Below are 26,512 nucleotides of genomic sequence, written 5' to 3'. Positions count from 1 at the left end.
AAGCCGTGACAATGGCTCCCAGAAGGAAAGTGTACAACAGCCTGGGCATCTGTATGCCTGTGCGCGCAGCCGCTGCGTTTATTCACTCAGCCGATATTTATGGAGTGCCTCCTGTGTGCCAAGTATTGTTAGGCATGGAGGGTACATTGGGCCTGGGCTCTCCTGAATCTTACATCATAGTGGGAGGCGGGAGCAGAAAATAACTAAGAAAGCAGAAAATAATGCAAGTTCAGATTGTTGAGGGGGTTAGGGGCGGAGGACAACTAGACCCAGCAATGACTTGAGGGTGAAGTGCTACTTACTTTATGTACTTTACTCTGAGTGGCAGAGACAGCCTCTATGATGAGGCGATATTCGAGGCCAGCACAGCCAGCTATGAGTCCAAGCAAAAGGAACAGCACGTACAAGGGCCCTGAGGCAGGAACAGGCTTTGCTGGTGGGAGCTAGAGAAAGAGGGAGGGTGTCCCTGGGTCAAAGAATTTGGAGCTTGGCAGAGATAAGAAGAGAGAGGCAGGCATAGCCCATCACACGTGCCTTAGAGGTTCCGGAAGGAGTTTGGATTTGAGTCTAAGTACAATGGGAAGCCAAAGGAAGGTTTTAATCAGGAAAGTTATATTCACTGACTTATGACTGTAAAGATCACTTTGGCTGCTGTGTAGAGGATGGAAGCAGGGAGATCATTTGGGTTGCTGGAGCAGTCTTCTAGGAACACATGATGGTGGTTCCTACTGAGGTGGCAGCAGTGGAGAGAGAAAGTGAACTTCTAGGTTTTTGGCTTAAGTAACTGGGTGGATGGTGGTGCCGTTTACTGAGATGGGAAACACCGGGGAGGATGGGAAAAGGTTTGGGGAGAGAAATCAAAAAAATTATACTTTAGACAGGTTAGTTGAGATCCCCTTAGATATCCAAGAGGAGGCTACAGGTCAGCCAGGGATATACAAGTTTGGGGTCAGAGCTGGAAGGTAAATATGGGGCAGTCATTGGGAGCTAGGTGGTTTTTAATGCTATGAGAGAGAAGAGTAGAGGCGAACAAGGAGCCCTGGGGCACCCCAACACTTAGAGGTCAAGTTGAGGAGGAAGAATTGTCAAAGGAATATAGTTATCAGAGAGGTAGCAGAAAAGCCAGGGGACTGGAGAGTCCTGGAAAACAAGAAAAGATCATGTATGAAGGAGGGCGCCATCATCTCTAGCTAAGCTGCTGGGAGGTCAAGTAACAAGAAGAGAACAAAGAAACCGTCTAGTTTAGCATCTTGGGAGTCACGGATGACCTGGGGGGAGAGTGACTCTGTGCAGCCCACTTGAGGGGGTCAAGGTAAGAAGGGGATGTGAAGGTAGGCAGAAAGTGGCTGTAGACACAACTCTGTCAAGTTTTGCTGTGAATGCAGAGGTTAAAAATGGTGGCAGCCAGGAGCACAAGAAAGAGATGAGGGTTGCTAGGGCACGGTTGGTGCTGAATAACCCAGACCTGGGCGGGGGGGGGCGGGTAGACTCCAGTGCCAGGTGGGGAAATCAGCCTCAGGTGGTAGGGAAGACTCCTCACCCACAGGGAGATGGGGAAGACAGAGGGTGTGGGTCAGCTGGGGTGTGGGAAGGATGAGGCAAGTTCTCTCTGGTTGCTTCCATTTTCTCAAAGAAGAATGAATCAAGTTCATTGGTGGAAGGGAGAGAGCTACAAGTCTTTTGTGGAGAAAGAAGATATGAAATGTTCATTTTGGAGAGTAGGAAAACAAACCTAGGCTAGGAGAATAGGATTTCTAGAGAGGTTGAGGGTCCACTTGAGTGTGGGATCAAAAATTTCAAGTTCGGAGGCCAATTCACAGTGAAGCTAATGAAGTGTATGCTTCAGGACCCCTCCCTTACACAGGCCCTTGGGAGGGCTCTAGGAATGTGTTCACATGGCCATATGCTTCTGTAAAATTGGCAAAATTAAGACATTTTAACTGCAAATCGTAAAGACCACTGTCTCTTTCCCCTCCGGCTTCCCCTCTGTCACCTTTTCCCCCTGGTGTTGGAGTGGCTGTGGGCATCTTGGGAATCTGGTTATGGAGAAGGTGAGGTGGGGAGACATAATATTTATGGTTTTGTGGGATATGTTGAGTGATTCCCAGTCACTTCCACCTACAGTTAAGTTAGCCTAGCCATCCTGGTGTAGGAATGGCTTGCAGGAATACTCCTATCACCTGCGCCCACTCACCAGGCTTTGTGCTGTGAAGGTGCAAGGCCGGAGGGCACATGTGATAGGAATGTGCCCAGTGGCTCTTGTCACTATAAGTACATGGATGGTAGAGGAGAAACAAGATTTGAAATATACTGACGCCAGTAGCTAGTCTGTGGCAAGTGTTATAGAGGAGTGCAGTTAATTAATACAAATAAGTTATTTTTCTGGACTTGGTGACATTTGTGGCATTTGTCAGCTTTTTCAATTTCTAAGTTGTTGTGATCTCTCTCTTATTTCACTCTAAATATTACTTTTTGTACCTAATTTTGCGTTATTTTCTTAAAAAGCCCCCTCCCCCCAAACCTGAGACCAGTTGGCCTGGTTGGGTGATTTTCTCCAGCCATTGCTCCTGTGCAGATGTGGCTGTGAGGGCATCCCCTACTCCCATCCCCAGCATTTCTGAGGGTATGGAATGGGGACTCTGGGTGGATGGCATGCTTCTGTGTCACCGTGGGCCTGTGTGCGTGTCCATTTGTGGTTGTGTCTGTGTGCATGGTATACGTATCGGTGTCTGGGCCTCCAGCCTTTTCCTGGCGGCCCTCTCAACACTGGGCTGCACCTGGGCTTGGGGGAGGGGAGCTCGTGTCCCACACGCGCTGGGCCCCTAGGGAGGCGGGAGGCGGGGAAAGAACTGAGACAGCGCAGCTGGTGGAGTGTCTGAGCTTCCCCTCCCCTGCTGTGACGTCTCCCCAGGCCGGGGTTCCAAGGCTCAGCTCCTCCCTCTTTGTTCTTCAAAGAGAAGTCTAGCTTCCTGGGACCCCCTGGGTCCTGGGTAGGGGGAGTTCCTGGAGGGTGGGGTCCTGGGGAGTTGGGGGTTGGGAAGTAGGAGGACCAGGCCCGTGGGCCGAGGGAAGAATCAGGATAGGAGACCTCTATACAGCCCAAAACAAAGCAGACAATAATCCCTGCCCTGTGGGTCTTACACTTCTTGTGGGGGAAACAATCAAACAACATTATACAAAACTTAGCATTTGTCAGATGGTGATAAGTGCCATGGAGAAAAGTGAAATAGGGGAGTGGAGAGTGGGAACTAATTTAGATGGTATGATCAGGGAAGGAATCCTTGTCAGTGCGGTGGAGTGGATTCCGACTCCTAGCGCCCCTGTAGACAGCAGAGGGGAACCTGGCCTGGTGGTTCTGCACCATCCTCTCACCTTCCGGCGCTCTATCAGACAGTGCTCCGCTGCTATTCATAGAGTTTTTATGGCCAATTTTTTCGGAAGTGGGAGGCCAGGTCCTTCTTCCTAAGGACACATTGAGAAGGTGAAATTTAAGAGGTGAGGGCGCAAGCTACACGAAGGGAAGGGCACTCCAGGCAGAGGAACCCAACTGGCTGCAGGAAGGCCTTGAGGGGCAACATGCCCGGCTTGTCAAAGGAACAGAGAGAACAGTAAGGGGCCCTCTTGGGCCTGACTGGCGGGAGGCAGCAGATGCCGGAGTTGTAGGAGGGGAGAGGCAGCAATAAAGGGGAAGGCTGATCGTGTAGGACCGTCAAGGGCATTGCAATGACTTTGTCGGGGCCCACTCATCTCTGAGTGAGATGAGAAGCCATTGGAGAGCTTGTTTCCCCCTAGCTTTTTTGCTTTGTTTTTGGCACTTTTAATTGTTATATAATTTAAAACTTTCAGAAAAGTTACAAGAATACTACAAAGAAATCCCGTATACTCTTTTCCCAGGTCCAATAATTGTTTACATTTGCCCCATTTGTTTTATCATTTCTCTCCAAATATAATATAAAATATTTGTTTTCTGAACCAGTTGGGGGTAAATTGGAAACATCAGGCCCTTTTGCCCCTAGTTACTTAGTGTGTATTTCCTAAGAACAAGGACATTTATAGCATAATAGTACATAATAGTACAATTATCAATAAAATTAATATAATACTATTATTTAATCCCCTGTCCATATTCAAATTTCCTCAAGTGTTTCAAAGATGTCCTGCATAGCTCTTTGTTCCCAATCCAGGATCCAATCCTGTCACACTGCATTTAGTTGTCATGTCTCTTCAGTCTCATTCAATCTGGAAGAATCTTTGTTGTTCTTGATCTTCAGAGTTTTGAAGAGTTCAGGACCGTTGTTTTGTAGAATGTCCTTCAGTTTGGTTTGTCAGATGTCTCTCAATGGTTAGATTCAAGTTATTCACGTTATGCATTTTTGGCAAGAACATCACCACAGAATTGATGTTGTGTCCTTCTCAGTGCATCGTGTCAGAAGACACATGTCCCTTTGTCACAGTACTGAGATATTAACTTTGATCACGTGGTTAAAATGGTGTTTACCAGGTTTCTCCATTGTCAAGTTATTATTTCCCCTTAGTGACAATTAATATGGAATCTGTGGGAAGATACTTGGAGACTCTTCACTACTTCATCAAAAGTTCACTCACTAGTTTAGTAACCGTTGATGATTTCTAACTCCAGCACTCCTATATTTACAGTTGACAGTTTGCTGTAAAAAGTTTTCCCCTTCTCTCCCATTTACGTATTTATACTGGTACAACTTTGGATTCTTACTTGATTCAATGAATTATAATCTATCACAATCATTATTTATTTTAATGCTCAAATTGTCCCAGATTTAGCCAACGGGAGCCCCTTTGACTGCAGCCCCTAGCTGCTATGTCTTTTTGGTATATACCCAATATTCTTTGAGCACTTCTTTACTTTCTGGTGCAACAAAACATTCCAAGATCATCGTTCCCAACCACAGCCCTGGAATCAGCTTTTTTCCCAAGGAGCCCTGGTTCATTTTAGTAGAGAATGGTATTTAGTAACCAAGATCTGGACACTTGGTGTGCTTATCACTACTCGTGTATCGTTTCTTCTAGGCTCTCTCAGTGGACAGAACTAGGAAATAGATGTATGTGTATATGTTGTGTGTGTGGATACATTTATTTCTCTATCTATACACATTAAAAACCATGAATTCATGTTGATATCCCACTGGAAGATTTTGAAGAGAAGAACGACAGGAGCTGATTTATTTTTTAAAAGGATCACTTTGCCCAGTGTGTTCAGAGTAGACTGTAAGGGAACAAGGAACGAGAGCAGAAGCAAGGAAATGACTTAGGGGCTATTGTAATAATCTGGGTAAAAGATGAGGATGGCTTGGACTAGGGTGTAGTGGTGAAGTAGAGACAAGAAGTTAAATTTTTAACGTATTTTTTTAATATAATTTTATTTATTTATTTTTTCCCCCAAAGCCCCAGTAGATAGTTGTATGTCATAGCTGCACGTCTTACTGTATAACGTATTTTAAATAAGAAAGTGCTGACCAATGTGATGTGCAGTGTGTACGAGAGAGAGAAGAATTAGGGATGATCCTAAGGTTTTTAGTCTGACCAACTGAAGAAATGGAATTTCCATTTACTGAGCTGGAAAGACTACAGAGAAGCAGGTTTGGGGAGACGAGCAGGAGTTGATGTGGACATTTTAAGTTTGTGATTGGCTATGAGATATCCAAGTGGAAATGACAAGTAGGCAAAAGGATAGATGCATCTGTAATTCAGGGAAGAGCTCTGGAGCTGGAGATGAAAATTTTGGATGTATTGATGTGTTATTAGTTGATATTTAAAGCCCTGAGACTGGAGATCACTAAGGGAGTGAGTACAGACAGAGAAGAGGTTGGAAAATTGAGCTTTGGGAACATTCCTACATTTAGAGATCCACAAGATGATGAACCAGCAAAGAAGGCTGTAAATGAACTGCTAATGACATAGAGGGAACATCAGAAGAGTGTGGTGTCCTAGAATGGAGGTGAAGAGAGTGTTTCTAAGAGGGAGAGTAAGCACCTGTGTCAACTGCTGCTAAGCAGTGATCAATGGATTTAGCAAGGTGATGATCATTTGGTAACCTTAATGAGAGCAGCTTTGATAAACCGGGAGAGCGCACCTGATTAGAGAGGGTTCACAGGAGAAAGGGAAGATGGAATTGGAGACAGGAGGTTGTCTTGCAGAACACGGCAACAGAGGAAATGGAATGGTAGTTGGAGGGGCTGTGTGGGATCAAGACAGCTTTTGTTGTCTTGCTTGTTCTAAATTGGAATACATTTCAGTATGTTTGTATGCTGGTGGGAATAATCCAGTTAGAGAGGAAATTCTGATGGTATAGGAATGAGAGCAATGTTCTTGAGCCCTTGTGGGCCAGAGGGAATGGGAAATCTGGTAAGTGTAGGGGTTGGCCTTAGGTGGAAAGGTTCATCTACAGTAATGAAGGAAAGGAAGAGTATGGGCCACAGATGGGAAAATCTCTTCGGAATGCCTTATTTTCTCAGTGAAACAGGAAGTGAAGTTGAGGGAGGATGAAGGGATTCGTGGTTTGATGTGAAAGGAAAAGGAATGAAACAGTCTTATAGGAGAGCTACATGGTGAGTGGATTAGAGAAATGTAATACGATTGTCGAACAGCACTGAGGAACCGAGTTTGGTGGAGTTGGGAACTCAAATTGGCAGTTAAAAGGCAGGATACAACTTTCGGAGGCGCTGTAGGCAGAAGTCTGAGGCCCGCAAGAGGGCGCCCGCGGACTGGACCCGGGTGGCTGAGTCCCTGAGAGTCTCAGAATAAATGGCAAGATCTTCTCCAAGGAAAGAAAGCGCTAGAAAAACAAATTGCTTCCTCCTCCGCAGGCCGTAATATCCACTCCCAAAAGTACTGACGCTGTGAGCAGGATTCGAACCTGCGCGGGGAGACCCCATTGGATTTCGAGTCCAACGCCTTAACCACTCGGCCATCACAGCCGCGTGCGGCCCGGGGCCTGCGCAACTATAGCTGCCTATCAACGGGCCCGCCTCGCGCCGGCCCCGCCCTGCTGTCTCGAGATGTCTGTGCGCGTGCGCCTCGGCTCGGCGGTGGTAGCTGCGGCTTTCCTGCCTCGGCCAGCAGCTGCCCTGTGGGAACGGCGACTTTCCTGTTCTCCCTCGCCTCCCCAAGCCACAGTAGGACCCCAACAAAATGAACCCAAATCCGAGTCCAGCGCCCCGTAACCCTGAAGGCAGACAAAGGGACGCCCGCTTCAGCCTCTAGATGCACACTTAAAGTGCACGGAAACGGAAGCCCAAAGAGGGGTTTGGCGTGGTAAGAAGAAGAATCTTTCAGAAGGTGAGGCAGAAAGGCCCTTTCGGGAAGGTAGAAATGGCTTCTCTTTGCAGCAATAAGATACTAGGCCGCATCCACCAAGGCACCGCTGGGATTCGAACCCAGGATCTCCTGTTTACTAGACAGGCGCTTTAACCAGCTAAGCCACGGCGCCGGCGCAAGGGGGCCTTGCCTCTAGAGGTAGATCAGCTGTTAGTGGGCGCCCGTGAGAAATAACTACGGGACAATGGCTGGCGCGGGTCTTCAGTGACTCATCCCTTTCAAGGTTCCCCTTCCCTTCTCGGGTTAGGAGCCCGAGGATTAACGCTCTGCCCCTCCCTTCTCCCACACCTTTGGGGGCCAATTCGACCATGAACGAGTGCATGACTCCCCATCCCTTAGCCACCTAGACTGACCTGCTGAAGGGCCCTCTCCTGCGTGGTGACAAAGAAGCTCAACACCCTGAACTCCTTCAGAGCACCACTGGGTTAAGTGGGCTTCCCCGCTCCCTCAGGCGCCCGTGGCCCACGCTGGAGCTTGCCCTTAACCGCAAGTTGCTTCTCATCTCTCCTTCCCAGGACAAATCCAGCTGAGGTAATGTTAGAGGAGAGAGTAAGGTTTCGGGGAGATTTAGCAGGCTCAGCAAGGCCCTCCAGCTGGAAAGGATGTGGGGAGAAGAGGACTGGAGTCGTCAGGGGAGGTTTTTGCCCACTCTCACTACAACCTTCCTGAAAGCCAGGCCACACCTCCCCACAAAGAGCTCCCCCCACCCAACCCCCAAGCTTCATTCCACAAAGTTCTGGGGTTTATTTTTTCTCTTTGTATTAAAAAATAACAACAGACACAATATCAAAAACACAAATGCCATCGGTAGAGGGTACAGCTGAGAAGGCCTGGGTCCCACCTGAGGGGCAGCACCAGGGACTCCATGGTCCACCAACCTCCCCTACCCTGGAGCAGCTAGGGGTTCGGACCGCTGGGTCCTGCTTAGGCCTCAGGCCCTCCTCCTCCCATCTGGAGAGGAGGTGGGAGACAGGGCTGTCCCCTCCAATAAATAATTGCAGCCCCAACCCTCGGGGACCAGGACTGAGGCTCAGCTGGGAGACCACTTCAGCAGCTTGTCAGCAACCTTGTCCAGGGGAAGGAAGGACTCCTCACCAGGCATGGGAGGTGAGGCTTCTCTAGGCTGGGCTGAAGAGTTCCACCCTCTGTTCCCTAAAAGGCCAGAGGCAGCCCCTGGATCCTGGGCTGGTGATGGGGGTCCAGCCCCCTGTAGCGGTAGAAGCTGGGGCAGTTTCCTATTGGTTGGTCCAGCCACATCTGAGTTCTGAGAGTTGGGACATGGGAGAAGGAAGCTTCTCACGCACTCCCAGAGGTGGCCCCAAAACGTAGTCTAGCTGGTGCCATTTTCTGTGGCAGGTAAGGCTAGACTGGACGAGCTCCCACCTTGTTCCTCCTCCTCCATGGCCAGGTCCTGAAAGCTTGAGACCCTGGCCCCAGCCTGGGCTCCAGCCTCATCTCCGCCCTCACCCTCACCACCACCGCCACCACCCTCGCCTCCACCCTCCTCCATGGGCTCCAGCCCCAGTCCATCCAGTTCCGAGAAGAGTGGGTCATCAGGGTGGCCAGGATCCTGGGTGCTACTTCCGCAGTCCACACAGGCCTTGGGGATGAAAGGGAATGAGTCAAGCAGGGTTCTCACTGCTGACCTGCCACCCCAGCTCCCCTCATCCCTCAGCCCAAGATGTACTCCCAAGAAACACTAGTCCACACAGGTGCACAGGGGGTGAACAAGACTGGAAAACGCATTGTACCCTATATCCAGGCCCCACTATGGGACAGTCACAATGTATATTAGCATAGGATAGGCCCGGAAAAGGTCTACAAAAACTCATGTGGTTTAATACTATGTAACCCAGCAGCAAACTTAGTGGAATTAACACTCTTCAGAATTAATGATCCCAAGACAATGAGGGCATCAGCCCTTAGCCTCTATCTCTTCAACTTGAGCTCAATTCCTTCCTCTCCTTCCTGGCCCAGATCTCTGCTTCTCACCATCACATCAAGGGCCCGAGGCAGCTGGCCCTTCCGGACCCAGGAGTGCACAGCACCCAGTTCCCTCCGCTGATCCTCCGAGAACCGTGGCTGCTGTTTCTGCATGACCCGGAGCAGCTCCCGGTCCTGCTTCAGCACAGAGGCCATGTCCCTGCCCGGGGAAGGGTTCAGAAGGCAGAGGCTGGGAGCCGGGGCCAGGCCCCACAAGGTTCGCATTCTTCCTATACTGTAACTCCCCACCCACTGCCTCATTCTCCTCCCCAGAACCAGTGCTCTGGGAGTTCAGGACTTCCAAGACCAGAAAAGCTGCCCTCAGCCTGGGAGGAACTATGATGGAGCTCCAACTGGCAGGAGTTAGAAGGAGAAGCCCCAGGGCAGAGCCAACCCCAGCAAAAAAACCCACCAAGTTAGCTGGGGAGTGAGGGTGGGCCAGCCTCCCACTCCTCTGAAAGGAAGGCAGAGGAGACCTCTGAAATGCCTCACCTGGAGGGCACCTGGTAAGTCATCATGACACGCTGGTCAGCGTTGGCCATGAGCAGCCAGATGGGATCCTGGAGCACGTACTTAATGACCTGGTCCCCAGGCTCAGCCCTGGCCTGGGCAGCCCCAGCCTCAGCCTCGGAAGAGTCGATGCTGCCGAAGTACTTGCTTGTGTGGCTGCTCTGACTGCTGCCTGTGAAGCAGGGTAGGGGCCAGCCAACAGAGTCAGGCCGGCTGGCACTCCCACCCCCAGGGCCTCACAAGGCCTGCCTCAAGGCCACATGTCCAGCCCACTGGCCTTAGGAAACAGGGCATGGGCCCAGGCTGCTCAGCCAAGGTGGGGCCTGGCCTCCCAACTCCCTAGTCACTGCCCTAACCTGGGAGGTGTTGGAGGGTGGGCACTCACGCGTGATGCTGGCTGAGGTGCTGCCCTCCTCCTGGGAGCCTGAACCAGACCCAGAGCCCAAGCCAGAGCCCAAGGAGCCGGAGCCAGAGGCGGCAGAGCCTGTGCCAGAGCGAGAGTCCTCTTGCAGCAGCAACTCCAGCAGGTCACTGGAGCCGGAAAGTGCGTCCTGATTGGAGGACTCGGTTACCTCCACCTGGAGGAGGGGGAGGGGGAAGGGGATGGGGAGGGATTAAGGGATCAGCACCTAGGCTTCCTTTCAACTGCTTCCACTGGTCGGGGGGCACACCCAACCCAAGTGGTCTCTGTTCCCACTCCATGACCGTGGGGCCAGGACGAGAGAGAAGAGAGCTGCCGAAGAGTAGGGACGTGACGCTGGACCCCTTCCAAGTGGCAGATGCGCTCTCAGAAGTTATTGGGATGTCCTCGCCACCTGTCAGACAGACAGGACTGTCCCCACTTCACAGATGAGGCAGCCAATCTCTGTCTCATTCAGAAATTCAGCTGGGGTCTGCCACCCCACAATACCACCTTCTGGAGGCTAAGACAGCAGGCAGGCAGAGGGCAGGAAGAAGCGCAAGGCGAAGAAGCAGCAGCAGGGAAGAGGGGCTGCATGGGGGCTGGTAAGAGGTTGCAGGGGGGTCAGTGCTCACCAGTCTGGCCTCTGGTTCAGCGGCCTCCTCACTGGGAGGCGGGGGCCCAGCACTGCTCCCAGGGCCCCCTGCAACAGCACCCCCCTCAACACGCAGGGACTCCTCAAGCTGCAGCAGATTTAGCTGGAGTGGGGAGCTGCATCTTGAGTTGAACAGTGGAGAGTCCGGGTGGTGGGGAGGGCTGGGGGGCAGAGGGGGGAGGGATGGAGAAGGGGAGTGGGAGGCAGGGGTAGGAGGCCCCTCGGCAGGGGTCTGGGGTACCCCATAGGGATAGCTGGATGGGGTAGGGAACAAATAGTTAGGGAGCACCAAGGCCACCATTGGGGTCACCAGGGGGGCAGGGAAAGCTGCAGGAGGCACAGATGTAGGGGCAGGGGGAAGAGGCTGGGAGCTTCCTTGAGGGGAGAACACTGGGAGGGGGTAGGGCTGGACCACAGCCGGGAAGGGAGTAGGGACTGGTGGTGGGGGCCAGGTGGCAGAGGGCGGCACAGGCGAGGGGTGGGAGACATAGCAGGGGGCTTCAGCCCGGGGGGTCTGGTGGTGGCGGGAGCGCTTGGCTTTGGATCGACAGTGGTGACGGCGGCCGGGGGGTGTGGGGCCATGGTGGCAGCCTGTGGGAGAGACTAGGGTTAGCGAGCGCCTCAGCCTGGGGGTTAGCACCCCTGCCACCCCCACTGCCCTGTCACTCTGACCAGGTGAAGGCTCTAGAGAGTTTGGCTTCCTGGCCCACACAGAACAGAGGACTCTGGGAAGGTGGGGGAACCTTCAGGGAAGAATCACAGAAGGCAAGGACAGGGGGATTTATTGAGAAAGGAGCTGGGGAAAGGAAAGGTTACATGAGGGGTGGAGCTGGGGGTGTAGAGAAGATAGAGACACGCTGGCAGAGGGGAGGAGGCAGGGTGGGTCCGTGGACGAATGGGCAGGTGCCTCGGGTCCATCCGCCAAAACTCCTGCAGGCACTGCCAGCCTGGGCGCTCCTCCTGCCAGTCGAGGCTGCGCTCTGCCTAGCTCCGATGGAGCAAAGAGGTGGGCGGGAAAGCCCAGTCCTGAGTCCTGCGTCCCCCTGCAGGGGGCCTCCCTCGGGTACCTGGAGGGCTGCCATCTGCCCTTGAAGCCCTGACCCCACCCAGAGTTGTTCTTGCCTATGGTCAGCCCAGAGTCTACACAGATCTCTTGACCAGTGACAGCTGAGTCCTAAGTGGGCATACTTCCTGCCCTTGCCCCCAAGCTAGGCCTGAAGGAGCTTACCTGGAGCAGGGTACCTCCACCTCCCTGTCTCCGTGCCAGCCCCCCAGGCCGCCCTCCTCTGGCTGCAGCCCGCAACCCGGGCCTAGTGGGGAGAGACTAGCAAGGGACCTGTCCCTAGGGAGGGCCCGGGTGGTGGAAGTAGCACCGACCTGGGCCCCTGGAGCAGGAACATTTCCCTCAAGAACCTCCCCTCCCCCAAAGTCTGGTCCTAGACCTGGCAGAGGGCAGGCTCAGGGAGGTCCCAGGTGGCTACCTCGCTCGCCAGGGGCCAAGGGGGCCAAGGAGCTGTCGAGTCCACGCAGCTTGCCGAGGTCACGGAAGCGGCTGAGGAAGGCCTGCTCCTCCTTCTGTGTGTGCAGGGACAGCACGGCCTTAGTCAGGCCCACCGGGCGGTAGGCATCTGGGGCTGGGTCAGGGGCTACTATAGGGCTCAGGGCTGGGCCTGAAGCCAGACCAGGAAGGTCCTCCAACATGATGATGTCTGAGGAAAGTGAGATGGGGGAAAGGTCATCAGAGTCACCTCAGGGGTTAAGGTATCCACACCACACCCTGCCTGTCCAACAGCTTAGCCAACTCCTGGCCTCTGCCTCACAGTCAAGCCTGGGCCCCGTATGCATCTCTTGGCCACCTCCTCACCCCCCGAGGACAGGCCCTGGGCTGTCTTCTCCATGCAAAGCTGTCACAGAATGAGAGGATACTCAGCCCCTCCAGTGGCACTAATCTAGGATGACATCTCCATGACTCTCAGTGGAAGTGAAGCCCACCCCTTGTCCTTCCCTCACACATTTTCCAGGTCGATGCCCAAAGAGCCTTGGGTTTCAACATTCCTTGCCTTCAGACCCTCTGTGGTCAGCACCTCGGGGTGGAACCCCCCACCCCAGACTGTGTGTGTGAACTAACAGTGAAAACACAGGAAGCAGGATGGGGAAAGGCAAAGCAGCAAAGGCTGGCGGGGGTGGAGGGCAGGAAGCGGCAGCCCCAAGCTAAGAGGAAGGCTGGCCTTCTCTCCATTAGGGGCCAGAGGGGGAGGGAGAATGCAGGCAGTGGGGAGAACTAGAAGGCTGGGGGACCAAGTGGAGCCTGGGCACTGCCACCTCACTTCACGCCCATACCCGACTCCGGGGGCTTCTTGTCTCCTACATGGACGATGGTGGAGCTGAAGCTACACTGACTGGTGACGGACACTACGCTCTCCGCCTTATTGGCCAGGGCAAGTGGGCTCAGGGTGCCTCCCACCACTGGCTCCTTCCGCAGGGTGGCCCCCTCCCCAGACAGCACTGCTGATGGATCTGTGCGGAGAGATGGCACCAGTTACCACCCCGCCCCCACCAGGAGGCTAGGAGAGGAAATCCTGGGGAGGAGGGGAAAGGTTGATGGTAGGGCAGAGTCTGGAGATCTGGAGGCTGGGAGGGGGACAGGGCAGAGCGAGGTGGTGGCCCCAAACGTAGACGTGTAGAGACACAGGGCTAGTGGGCCAGGACAGGGCAGTAGGTGCAGGGTGTGCCCTGGGTCTTTACCTTTCTTGGCCCCCACAGGGACTGGACCTGTCCTCTGCTTGTCGTCGTCAGAGGCCGAGGACGTGGTGCAGGAGGAGGAAGAGGCACATTTACGCTTGGTCGTGCTGGGGATGTTGCAGCTCTCCAGGTACCTAGTGATGCATCAGAGGACATGACGGCAGAGCCTGGAGCAGGGCTGGGCCAGGGCCCAAATGGGAAAAGGTACCAGGCTGGCCTTACCTGAGGATGCTGTCCAGGCAGTTGATCTGCTGGTAGGAGCAACTGGAGGCTTCTTTCCTCTCAGCCTCCTGAGGGGCTAAGGCTAGTGGGGCCTGGATTAGAGCAGGGGCCGCCTCCAGGTCTGGGTCTGGGAACTGGCTTGGAAGGGTCTTGGCCTTGAATGTGCCTGCAGCTGGGCCAAGGAGAGAAAAAGGAGAGACAAGTTCCTCTGGGTTAGGGCTGAGGGTCAGAGGACCCCTCAGGTCTCACTCCTCACCCACAGCCTCACCAACTTACCAGGGAGGCAGGGCCGGGCCGGAGGCCGGGCCCGAGACTCAATAAAAAGCTGCTGCCCCTGATGCTTCACCAGATGCACATCCTTACAGATCTGCTGGAAGGTCACCTGTGGGACAGAGCAGGGCAGTGGACAGCATTGGGGGGCCTGGCCAGCATCAGGGGCCCAGGGCACAGTGCAACAATAAGGTAGCAGTGGGGTGGCATGGAGGCCATGATGAGAGCAGAACAAGAAGGAAAAGGAGGGGCAGCCAGGCCCAGCTCCTGTGGGGCTGGCAATGCTGATTCAGAGAAGGACAGGGGAATGGGAGACTAGAGGGGTGAAGTGGGAGAGGGTCACTCACCGGGGCAGGAGGCCCAGGACCCTCGGCATCACCCCCGTTGCTATCACTGGAGGAGCCAGGGCTGAGGAGAGGGCCTGGGGAAGTCACAGGACCGACTCCGCAAAGCCCCGTGGGGCTGGGGCTGTGCACAGGCTGAGGCAGCGAGAAGGACAGGTTAGGTGTCTAGAGCCCTGCTCCCCACCCCCTCCTCAGCTCCCAAGGCCCCTCCCCTCAACTCTCACCTGTAACAGCAGCCGGTGGATCTGCTCAGAGAGCTCCTGGATATCAGAGTCCAGGGACAAGGCTGGGCTGGGGGCCGGGGGAGTGAACACATCCTCATTCAGGGGTGCCCTGAGGGGTAGGGAAGGAGGAGATGAGCCCTGCCCCCTCCCCCACTGGCCCGCCCCCCAGTGCCAGCTCCAGGGCATGGCCCACTTACGTGCGTACTTTGTGACGGCCCAACACAAAGGCCACCTTGCGGCTCCAGGGGTGCACAAAGCCGGCCCAGCTGGTGTCCATGGTGACATACTCCCCATTACGGGCGCAGAAGCGGATAGGGGAGTGGTCAAAGGGCTGGCCAGCCAGCTGCAGAACTGAAGGGAGTGGGAAATGAGGTGAGGGTCAGCAGGTGGGAGAGCGAAGTAAGGCGGAGGGCCAACCCACTGGAGATCTAGGAGACCAAGGCACCAAGAGACACAACCACAAAGGCAGCCATTAAGAAGCCCTGCAGACAGCAGGGAAGGGAGAGCAGGATGAGAGAACTCACTCTTCTTGTGGATGGCCAGCATGAGGGGTCGGTCCTCGGGATGCAGGAACAGGAGCACTGGGGCCCCCAGGAGGTCCTGGGGCAGGTAGCCCAGCAGTGGGGCGGCCCTGAAATGAGAGAAGACATCAGAGTGGTCATGGCCTCAGTCCTGGCCACCCCCTTTTCCTCCAGGTCCTGATCTCACCTTTCGTCCACATCCTGGAAGAGGCAACTGGGCGTGTGCCGTGTGGTGAAGATCCTCTTGTCGGGGGGGATCCGGGGAGCTGAGACACAGAAAGTGTGGCCGTTGAGTTTCATCCAGAATGTTGCGGCTCCTCAGCCCTCCACACTGCCTGGGGCCCAGGCTGACTGGCAATCCTCCCCACAGCTCTGCCCTGGGTCCTCTGGCCTACAAACACGGTCTGAACCATTCTTGTGCCCCACACCAGCAATGAAACTGAGAACCAAAGCACTCTTCTTTGCCCTCTCCTAGCACGGGGCTCTTATCCAACTCTACCTCTAAAGGGGGGCTCAAACCCTCATCTTTATAATACCTTCTCTGTCCCAAAATTCTGAGGGGCTGTGTCATGCCTCCCAGACTCATGTCCTGCCTCACCCACAGCCTAGAGGAGGGGCCCTTCCTCCTACCCACCACAAGGCCAGGGCCCTGGCCTGCCCACCTTCATAACCCGAGTGGATGCGCTCTGCGATGAGGAGGCAGCATGGCTGCGCGGGGGCCCCATCTGAGACCCGGATCTTGGTCACATATGGGGTTAGGCGGAATGGCTGGTACCGAGGCCCTGGATCCCAGTCAGGACCTCCTCTAGCAAGGGAGAGAGGGGCATTAGAGACTATCAATGGAGGGCCACCCCCGCCCCCACCTCAAGGTCACAGCCCACACAGCAAAGAAGGGGGTTGTGTGGAAGGTGGGAGGGTCTGCTCCCACTTCCCCCACCTACCTGATACGGCAGAAAACGGACTTTTCCTGGGCGAAGTCCTTGAGGCCTGAACCTGGGACAGACCAGGAGAGTGGTGAGCACAGCCCCCTACCCCTTCCCTAGGCTGAGAAGAACCCAGCAAGGAAAAGCTTGGGTCCCCTGGCCCCTCACAGCAGAACCTTCTTGGCACTGCTTATCCCTCCCCTGAAGTCTTGGGGACCTTACCTGCCAAGGCCCCAGTGCCCCAGGTGGGCAGGCGAGATGGGGCAGTGGAACCATAGAAGACGCCCACATCCTGGGGAGCCAGGAGCTCCGAGAAGCGGGCACCTCGGAACACATCCCGCTTGCAGTGCAGCAGGATACCTGCCTGCTCCGAAATGTAGACGATGCGGCCTGTCAGGAAAGAGACAGCCACGGAGAAGGTATCCTAGGCAGGAAAGTGAGGACAAGAGCAGATTCAGGAGCTGTGGGAGTGGGGATGAGGGTGCATCAGGATGGAGAGGCCGAGCTGCGGCTGACCTGGTTGCGAAGCGTGTACTCAGACGTAATGTGCTCCAGCTCCTCCAGAGTGTAGGTGGACATGTCCATGGCACAAGGCTCACCCTCCTCCAGGCTCCACTGCTGGTAGTATTCCTGGTTGGCTGCAGAGTGAGGGCAGTGGGGCATTTAGTGAGGAGGCTGCCCCACCACAGCAGTCCTGGACCTGGCCATTGCTCTCCCAGGAAGCACCACTCACCCTGCACCTGCTTGACACAAGCCAGTGCATACTGTAGTGTGGCCAGAGTCCCAGAGCGGCCCTTGCCCCGGCGCTCTGGTGGCAGCCGAAGCTTGAGCTCCCGCAGTGCCATCATGAGTTCCTTCTGGGTCCTTGCCCGGGCTGACTGTTCACTGCTGCAAGGCCCACAGGAAGGCAGGGGGTACAGGCATTAGCCCCAGAGTGTGGCCCAGGCCCCCAGTCCTCTCCCCCAGCCCTCACCCCATGAACCTGCAGCCACTGGTAGACGGGTTGTCCTGCTCCGAGCTGGCACTCAGGAGGCTGTAGGCAATGGAACTGCTGGGTGGGGATGGGCTCTGCGAGTTTGTGCTAGGGGAGAAGCAACAGGCCCAAGATGAGGGGAAAGTGGCCAGCAGCATGGGCCTGTCTCCTAGCTCAGCCTGCTCACAAGACCACTCCCAGACCCTGCAACACACATCCGTACACACCTCTTGCTGCTCTCAGTGGTCTCCAGCAGGGCCGAGTCCTTGCCATTGCCGGAGGAGGAGCTATGTGAGCTCCGCTGAGATGCACCCCTAGACTCGGGCCCGTTGGACTCATTGCCGCTCGAGCCATTGCTGTTGGCATCCGTGTCATCAGCCAGGCTCGGGCCAGGGCAAGGCCGGTGCTGTGGAGGCCCAGGGGATGGGACCCCTCCAGGACAAAAAGATTCCCCTGGCCTGGGGTCCCCTCCCCCATGAGCCCCTTCTAGGGGGCCGCTCATGTCTGGGCCATGGGGAGGGCAGGAGGAGAACAGGGAAGGTGGAGAGGCCACCACAGATGCACAAGGGGGCCGGGACGCGTGGCTGGGGGAGTTTGGTGGGAGACCCAAGCCACTGAAGATTGAGAAGTTTGATCACAGCCAGTACCTGGAGAGGGAGACCAGGAAGGAGGGCTTGGATAAAGCTGGGCTGTTAATTTCACAGTACCTGTCAGCTTCACTCAGACCCTTCCCTGCCTGCCCCCACGCTCCTGGGATCCAGGCTTCCAACAGGGAGCCTAGGTAAGCTGTTTCCTGTCCCCCCAGGAGGCTCCAGGTGGGAAGGAGCCTCTCTTGGGCCTTCCCCCACATCCCCTGCCAGCGTGGCCTGGGTTAGCAGAGCCTGAGCAGTCGACTAGAACTAAGACTGTCGGCCAAAGCCTGGACACTTCCCACCAAGCCCCAACTCTGCCTGGGACCCCCAGGCCTCTGAGTAGAAGGTGAGCCTTTTTCCTCCTATATTTAGGCCTCCAGGCTAACTTTAACCGGGGGCGGCGCCACCCCCGCTGCACATGCGCACGGACATGCGCGGCCCCACCACGCGCTTCCGCCGCCGTCGCGGTCGCCAGGGAAACCGACGTCAGCAGCTGAGCTCAGCGGTTGCTGGAGGGACCACAGGAGGGCGGGAGGGGCGACCCCTCCCCCGTTTCCCGGCGGAAACGGGGGAACGACCCACTCCCACACTGGCGGGCGCGGCCAGGGGTCGCCCACCTCTAATACATCCCCAGTCCCCGGAGGGCCCGATGACCGTATGAAGAGCGGCGGCCCATCGGGGTTCCAGGGGCTGGCCTTGCTCCCCAGGGCAAAACACCACCGCCACCGCCCTCCGAGCAAAAGACCCCCAGCCTGGCGCTCGCCTGGATCCCAGTCATTCTGGTCGAGACGACACACTTTCCTTCTCCGGCTCCTGCACCCTCTCCCGATCCCCAGGACCAAAGCCGGCACCTGCCATTGTCAGGGACCCAGGAATCCTCTCCCCTCAATCCTCTCCTTCTCTAGACACCCCCCACCCCACCCCCATGCGAAGCAGACCCACTCAGCTCTGAGCAAGGGCCGCACAACAGCCAGCGGATTGTTCTTCCCCTACTCCCCGTCCAACCACACCCCCAACACTCCGAGCATTTTCGGAGCGCCAGGAGAAAAGGGAAGGCTGTGGCCAACAGCAGGAACTAGGGCCGGGAACGGGATGTTCCAGCCCGAACCAGGCTGACATCACGGCCGGCGCGGGGCCAGGGACTGGAGGGGGGAGCTCGGGGAGCGCGGAAAGCCTAAAGGGGTCCTGGTGCTGGGGCAAAACATGGGACCCCCAAGTGACAAGAAAGGTGTAGGGGTCATGCCTGCTGAGGGTCGGGTGTGGGGCCGCGACAGCTGGGAACGGAGGGCAAAACTGGAGGTAAGGTAAGCGGGTCAAGAGTGCGGACACTCGGTGAAGCGTTGCGAGAAACACCTAGGTCCCCGGGGCCCGAGAGGGGATGGACAGGGACAAGGAAGGCGGATTTTACTGGTGTGCCTTCCGAGCGCCTGGGCCGAAAGCGGCCCATTAGGCTGGAAGTGGCGGCGGTCCGGCTCGGGACCGGAGACCGGCCCCCGGGTGGCCGCGGAGATGCCTACCTGGCCGCGCGAGCGCCCTCCGGCCGCCTGCCCGCCGCCGTTGCAGCCCGCAGCCGAGTGGAAGCTCCGCGGGGCCAGGAGGCGGGTTGCATAATGCCAGGCACTGCCCTTCATTGGCCTCCAGCCGGCGGAGCCACAGGCCCCGCCCCCGATTGGCTGGGCCTCTCGTTCCGGCGCCTGATTGGCTACTGGCCCCCACTGAGGTCGGGGCTGTGTCACACACACGGGCGCACGTGGATCTGGGTGCTGGCGCTGGGCTGAAGGGCCGCAGACACCCACTGCCCAGCCAATGGGCGCAGGACGCCTTGCACAGTGAATAATGGGAGGGAGGGAGGAGGAGGTAAGCTGCCTCTCTTTGGGGAAAATGCCTGGGCCACAGTAGGTGCCTGACATGTCTACTTCCTGAACTGACCAGCCTTGCAGAACAGGACACCTTGGCCTTGCCAGGGATGGGGAAAAGGAATGCAGACCCTGGGAGGTGAGCCAGGGTGGATGAGATGGCTGGTCCCTGGGAGGAGGGGGACAGACATAAACCCGGCTTGGCCTTTCCTGGGTGCTCCTCCCCAGGCTTGTCATCATAATAAAGCCGTTTTACCCAACCCCTTCCTCTGACACTTCAAATCCTGTGGACCGCTAGGAGGAGCGCAATTGAGGGTCCACGTGTGATGGGGGGTGGAGTTGGCGGGGGAGGATGCAAACAATAGAAGGGGCAACTAGAGCCAATAGGGTCTGTGAAGGGAAACCATGGCAGGTGCTTCTGTGGCCAATCAGAGAAAAGGTCTCTGGGCAGCCTACGTGGTGACTAGTGCTTCTTCTCTCCTGAGGATGCAGCCACCCACAGTTAGGGCTGTCCCAAAAGTAGGGGCCAGGAAGCCAGGGCTACAGGGGAACAAAGGGGGTGGCTGAGAGAAGAGACCAAATGGGACTCTAGACAGAGAAAGGTGGGATGGCGAGGGTTTCAGATCTCCACCTCTAGGAAAAGAGAAAGCCAAGAACCTCATCTGTCTCCTTCACTGTATTCCTCAGCCCCCAGGACAGAACCTGACACATGGTAGGTGATCAATAAACTCCGTGATTTTATTGTTAACAAAGCTAGGTAGGGGAGGGGAAGGGGCCTCAGCAATGGAGAAGGGACTGGAAATTATAATTTTTTAAAAGAGGTGGGGAGCAGAACACTGAGTCCTAATTTGGGGGAATAAAGTGCCAGGCTGGGCCCGGGAGAGCTCCAGCTCCATCCAAGACTATGGTGAGTAGTTCCTCTCAGGGCTCCCTGGAAACGTGGGTGGCAAGTGCAGAGGTCCCCAAGCTGCTGCTGACAAAGTCAGCTGTGGGTGCACGCCCCTCACTGTCACGTGGCCTAAGCTTTCCTTAACAATGGTGTTCCCCATGGAGGTGGGGGGGCAGAGGAGAGCACTGTGGAAAAGCTGGGACACAGGGATGTTACAAAATAACCCAGAAAAACCAAAGCAAGAAAACAGGAAACAAAGGATTCAGGAGCCTAGATTCTCAGCCTTCTCTCCTTGAAAATGTCCCCCCAATTCATATACTGTGGCCCACTCCCTTGCCTCATTTTCAGACACCTCTTCTCCGGAAACATCGTTTCTCTTCCTCCCCAACTCGCGTCATGGATTTAGGTGTGATCTCCCCTGACACAGGCAGTCCTTGCTCTCCCGCCTCCCCCTCCTTTATCTTTTGCATGGACAAAAGGGTCCAGCGCTCCAGCAGCCCCCGCTTGCTCTCAAGGCCCTGGCTGTCCTGCCTCACGGTCCCCACAGTAACCAGGCCCTGCTGCCGTCAATGGAGGAGGGGGGCGGGAGATAGCAGTGACGTCCAAGTGGAGGAAGGGGGCGGGGCGAGGCAGTCGGGGAATGTGGAGCAGGGAGGCTGGAGAGGCAGCGGTTTGGGAGGCGGCCAGCCCGAGAGGGCGGCGGCCAGCGCACTTGGGAACATCATGTTCTCTTGGCTGGTGGCCCAGGACATGCACCCAGCCTGGGCGCCTCCCCCAAACCAACGACAGCCGTCCTGTCCCAAAGCCAGGGATTCCTGGAGAGAGGATTAGGAGGAAGGGGTCCCCCGCCCCCGCCCCCACGCCTGGCTCTCTTCTCAGGACTCGCATCCGCCTTCCCCTGGGCTTGTTTCTACAGCTTCCGGCACTGGCTTTCCTTCTCTCCCAAACTGTACACATCTGCTGGCTCAGTCCCAAAGAGCCAGGGCGGGGAAGTTGGAGGCCCAGGTTCTGCGAGAGAACACCACCTTTGCTCCTTCCAGAGGCCCCCTTCAGAGCCTGAATCTCTTGTTATTATGGCAGCAGAGACACGGAGGAGGGGCAGGAAGCAGAATGGGTCTAGGATGAGGAAATCGAACCGGAACAGAGCAAGTGGCCCAGACCGGGGCTTGGATCCTGGGAGAGGGATACAAGAGTGGAATGACGATTTTGGGCTGCTGCCTGAAGACAAGAAGTACCAGGAAGAGGGAAATGGGGAGGGAGACACCAAAACTTGCAGAAAAACTTGAGAATGTGAGAATAGTTCCCAACCACAGCATTCACATAAATCTCTCACCCTGTCACTGTTCTTTTGTCATCCTAAAGCCATTATTTTTTAGCTAAAAAAAATTTAAAAACATGACCCAGGCATTTCGCTAAGCACTTTACATACATTATCTTATTTAATTCCCAGAACAACCCTGTAAGATGGGTATTATTATCACCACTCCACAAGGACCAACTAAGGCTCAGAAGTTACTAAACTTGCCTAAATTGCCTCATAATATATTCTCAGGCTCTTAACAAATGAGGCCCAGGGTTCGAATCTGAGCCATCTGATAATGGCTTATCATTCTGGCTTCTTACCCTCAGGAACCTATGAGGTGTTAAACAGCACTGGGGAACCTGGGCCTATCAAATACCCAGCACTAAGTTTGGTGCTTGGAACACAGACTCGATCCAACCCCTCCTATCCTTTGGGCTGAATCTCAGACATTCAGTTTGCATTCTCCACACACTTTGAATCATCATAGCCCCAGTCTTCACATGCTCACAAAGTCCTTGAGATCACCCTAGCAGCCACCACCCCAGTGGTTTCCTAGGGACCCCACGTCCTCACTCTTCCACCTTACCCCAGGTCACTTTACCACAGACCTGGTTGTTTGTACAGACAGATACCAGAGCACCCTGTTGGTGCCTCCTCACCTTCAGGGTCTCAGGAAGACATGTGCACAGCCAATCTGCACAACCCCATCCTCCCTCTCAGGACTCAACAGTTTCTACCTCACCTTTACACCCAAGGATGGCTCTGAGGCCCAACCTCTCCCCTTTACACACGAGAAAGACATCCAGAGCCATGATGTGACTGGCTCAGGGTCATACAAATCATCTCACCACCCTTTCTCAAATCACCATGTCAGCCCTTTGATACTCTCCCACCTGCCCTACCAGGGCCTCCTTCCAGCCTCAGAACTCCTGCCTCTTTTCAAGTGCTTAAGGCACCCACTCAAACAGCAGCCACGCACTGGAACGTTCCCCAGCAGCTCTCAGGGGTTCCGTCCTGGGACCTCCAGGGAACAGGGGTCTCAGGTCCTCAGGTCGCTGAGGGCTTCCGAGCCCCTCCTCCCAGGCAGTCAGGGGTCCAGGTGCCCTAGGGCGGTGAGGGATCTGATATCAGTGACTCCCACCCACGTCCCTCTAGAGCTGAGTTCTCGGTCCCTATTCCCCACAACCATCAGAGCTCTCATCGCGGCGGACACGCATTCGCACGATCCCCCCGGCACTCCCTCCATTAATACCCCTCCTGACAGAACACACCAACCGGGAAACACCCATACCGACCGCCGCTCGTCTCCCCCCAACCCCGAGCACTCACCGCTCGGCGCGCACGCAGAGTCCAATATCTTCGCAACCAGGACCAGAGCGACCCGGACTCGCTCCTCCGAGCCCACCCACCGGCCGGGCTGCCACGCCCCTCAAGCTTATTGGCCTAACGGCGCCGACCCATGCCCCGCGCCGCGTGCGGCCGCCCGGCCCCCGCACCGGCACCTTCGGCAACCACCGCCCGCCGTCATTTTCTCATTGGTCAGCTTGCCAACCGGCAGTGACAGCTCCACGTGCGGGAGGGGCCGCCCCTGCGCGTTGATTGGAAGTCTGACAGAAAGCCACGCTCCCATCCACTTCCGAAGTTCCTATTGGCTGTGGCAAAATTCCCCGACCTGCCTAGATCGGTGACGCAAATTCCAGTCCAGCCCCCCAAACTTTCTCATAGGCTGAGATGTGCCGGAGCTGTAGAGGACACGTGCCGGCAGTCTCACGCGGCAACTTGTTTACCTAGAAGCTGGGGATTTTCCTTGACGACACTGTCACCCGACAGCGGAGTCTGCGCAGGCGCATGTGTAACCTGCACGCAGGCGCAGACATGAGCGGCGGTGGCGTTGGTGGGGGCGCTTTGTGCCGAGATCGGGCGAGCAGTCTCGGCCGTGACAAGAGCGCTCCCCACGCTAGGACTCCAGCCCTGGGTCCCCGAGGTTCCTCGAAGCTGGAAGGTTCGAACCTTAGGGTGAAGCGGTCTCCATATGTCAGTGCCTCGTGATGATGACGACGACGATGATAGCTGTCTCTTGATTGATTTCTGTGGACCAGGCCAGGGGCTTCTTACAAACCCAGAGGCCAGCTCACTTACTACCGGCTCACTCACAAATGAGACTGAGATCCAGAGAGGTAACATGATCTGTCTGGATTAACACTAGTCAGTAATGGGGTCAAGATTTGAACCCAGGTCCCTGACACTATAAAGAAGATGGGTCCTAGGATCTACGGGAACCCTAAACCTGGAAACAATTCAGTATTTGAAGCGTGAAAAAGCCCTGAGCACTGTCTGCAATATAATAAGCCCTCAATGAACGTTGAGACATTATAATAACTATGTACCTAATTATAAGAATCACCTGGGTCCCTTAGAAAATCTATTTTAGAAAGCATCCCTGTTAGTTCTTAAGAGCCCACAAGTTTGAGAAACACTAAGTCTCTTATACTGCTGAATCTTCATGTTGCAGCCAGAAGTCAGCCCTCCACAGCTCACCTGGCTCTCTCCACATATTGCTGAAGCACCTGGGGACAGGAATGCTAAGGTGCCACATCAGGGGCATCATGGAGACTAAGGGAGTTCAGACGGTCTAGAGTCACCAGTTGGACAACACAGAGTGCAGGGGTAGCAGGCCATCCATGGCCAGCTCCACACCACACTCAGCTGGGTCTTCTTGAACTGATTCATCACTAAGTACTTATTAATGCCTTCTGGATGCTGGCACTGTGCTAGGCACCAAAGGGAAGCAATGTTTCGCACAAGTTAGCCATCTATTTCAGCCCCAGGAGTAAATGACCACGGGAGCGACTACTGAGCATCTGGGAGTTAAATCAAAAGGTAGAAAGGAATCCAACAAACAGCAGAAGCATGCCTCCCAAGCAAGAAAAGGGGCGGGGGAGTTGGGAAGCCCAGACCTCAGGGTTCAGGTGAGACGCAGGGATCAGGAACACTTCCTGTTATCAACTCCTGGTGCCCCACCGTGGCCACTCTGGGAATCACACTTTGCCCTACCCAAGGTCAGGCCCTCCGGCAAAGCTCAGTCCCTTCCCAATGTGTCTTCTCAACCTTCCTGTTATACCTGCAGATCCAATACCCTTCCCACTGGTTAAGAAAAGATCTTAGAACAGACACCACCTGGTTACTCATTACACATTTATTGTACATTTTCACAATCTGGATGCGCCACAGAATTGGGGGCATGGGGTGGGGGGTCAGGGGACACTGGGATAATATGGGGGGGTCTAGAACACAGCACCCCCACCCCCAGCATCTCTCCCTACCCTTTCATACCACAGCTTAGATCTCCCTGCTCCCCCTCCACCCAGAAACTATGAGTGTGGGGGGAAGAGTTGGGGGTGGGTCCCCTCCAGTGGCAGGTTAAGGGACTGCAGTCTCAGCCCCCTAAAATTGTGCCATTTAAAAAGATATTAGACCCTTCCTCTATCACTTCACCTAAGGAGGACAGCTCTAGCTTTGGGTTTCACCGCCCTAGAGAAGGGTGAGAATCCCCATCTTCCAGCAAGTCCATGTACACATTGGCAGTGACTAGTACCCCACCCTGAATTCAAGGGGGCAGTCAGAGGAGCTGGGCAGTGATGGGGGCAACACTCCCCAAATTGGGGAGGAGGGTTTTTAGTCCAACCCCCAGCAGGGGTGAGGCCAGAGGAGATTTCAGGCAGGAATTGGGGGGATTCTCTGTCCTGCCCTACTCCTCCCCAAGGCAGTGATGACCGCCCACACACTGGTAGCCACCTCTCCCAAAAGAAATCACATTGTGGCCAACCCCCAACTCTCCTGGTGGAAGGGGGAGGAGGCAGATCAGGCAGATGGGAGGGAGGGAGATCCCATGGGAATGTCAGTTGGGCACCCCACATGAAAATGGGGGAGCAGGAATGTGGGGAGAGACTCCAAGTGGCAGAATTAATGGTCCATCATAACACACTGAACTCCAAGACATTTTACACACCAGCTGGGGGGAGGGAGAGGAGGGGACAAGAGGTTTGGAAAATGGGAGTAGGGGAGGCAAACTGGACTGGGGGGCTAGGAGGGGGCAATTCTGGGGGCCAGAACAGCCTGGCTCCCCAAAAGCCCAGGCTCCCCACCACCTGCAAGTAACATCATGCAAATGAAAGTGTGATACAAGGACAAATGGGGACTAACTCCTCAGTAAAAAAGAAACACAGGTTGAAAGAATGAAAAGTGATGGAACAAAAAAGGGAACCAAAAGGGATGTCAGTATGCAAATGATTGCTAATTAACATGCTGCAAGCTCCCAGAAGACCTTGGGATTCTTAGGACCAAGTGGGGCCAGCCTCAGAGCCTCCCAATGATGCAAAGAAGATGCACCTAAGGAGGCCTGGACAGTTGCTTTTTGCTTTTTTTTTGTAGGGGACTGGGGGTACGGGGAAGGCCAGGGTGGAAGGAAGGATCAGCTAAATCCAAGGGAAGGAGGAGAGGAAGAGGGACTATTGCATAGCAGATGCAAATGAAGGGACTTGGGGCTGGTTAGGAAGAGAGGGAAAGGGAAGGAGGGAAAGAGAAAGGAGGTGATGGGAACTTCAGGAAGGGGTGTTAAGGACAACCGGAAAAATCTTCTAGTAATAAAACTACAAACAGACCAAATATATATAATATTATATATGTATAAATAACAGCTGGCTATTTACAGG

General features: G+C 55.3%; 1 protein-coding gene and 2 non-coding genes across 3 annotated transcripts; all 3 read right to left on the bottom strand.

Moving 5' to 3' along the window:
• Positions 1–6,871: 6,871 nt before the first annotated feature.
• TRNAS-CGA (transfer RNA serine (anticodon CGA)) lies at positions 6,872–6,953 on the bottom strand. The gene has a single exon. It is a non-coding gene; the product is annotated as a tRNA-Ser (tRNA).
• Positions 6,954–7,391: 438 nt separating this feature from the next.
• TRNAT-AGU (transfer RNA threonine (anticodon AGU)) lies at positions 7,392–7,465 on the bottom strand. Its single transcript has one exon. It is a non-coding gene; the product is annotated as a tRNA-Thr (tRNA).
• A 626-nt stretch (positions 7,466–8,091) lies between these two features.
• Positions 8,092–17,622, bottom strand: PER1 (period circadian regulator 1). Its single transcript, XM_004433098.3, has 22 exons — positions 17,348–17,622; positions 17,130–17,228; positions 16,881–17,035; positions 16,664–16,785; positions 16,370–16,571; positions 16,166–16,217; positions 15,887–16,029; positions 15,412–15,490; positions 15,228–15,334; positions 14,901–15,054; positions 14,704–14,812; positions 14,483–14,614; positions 14,142–14,247; positions 13,866–14,037; positions 13,647–13,777; positions 13,242–13,418; positions 12,383–12,610; positions 10,882–11,492; positions 10,232–10,424; positions 9,829–10,018; positions 9,346–9,496; positions 8,092–8,953 (listed from the first exon to the last, which is right to left on the bottom strand). The coding sequence occupies exons 1-22, from the start codon at positions 17,620–17,622 to the stop codon at positions 8,684–8,686; spliced, it is 3,858 nt and encodes a 1,285-aa protein (XP_004433155.1). The 3' UTR covers positions 8,092–8,683.
• Positions 17,623–26,512: the final 8,890 nt, after the last annotated feature.

This window comes from Ceratotherium simum, chromosome 16, assembly GCF_057802395.1.
Source record: "Ceratotherium simum simum isolate JZ-2026a chromosome 16, ASM5780239v1, whole genome shotgun sequence".
NCBI lineage: Eukaryota > Metazoa > Chordata > Mammalia > Perissodactyla > Rhinocerotidae > Ceratotherium > Ceratotherium simum.
Note: the sequence above shows the minus strand (reverse complement) of the source record. Positions and strands in the feature narration are given on the sequence as shown.

Bases quoted from the DNA above. Each gene is read 5' to 3' on its own strand.
- PER1 (XM_004433098.3), bottom strand. From the start codon at position 17,622: ATGAGCGGCCCCCTAGAAGGGGCTCATGGGGGAGGGGACCCCAGGCCA. The intron at 16,572-16,663 runs GTCAGCCGCAGC...TTTCCTGCCTAG, and splicing joins AGTACACGCTTCGCAACCAG to GATACCTTCTCCGTGGCTGT. The intron at 15,491-15,886 runs GTGGGCAGGCCA...TCTGTGTCTCAG, and splicing joins CATCCACTCGGGTTATGAAG to CTCCCCGGATCCCCCCCGAC.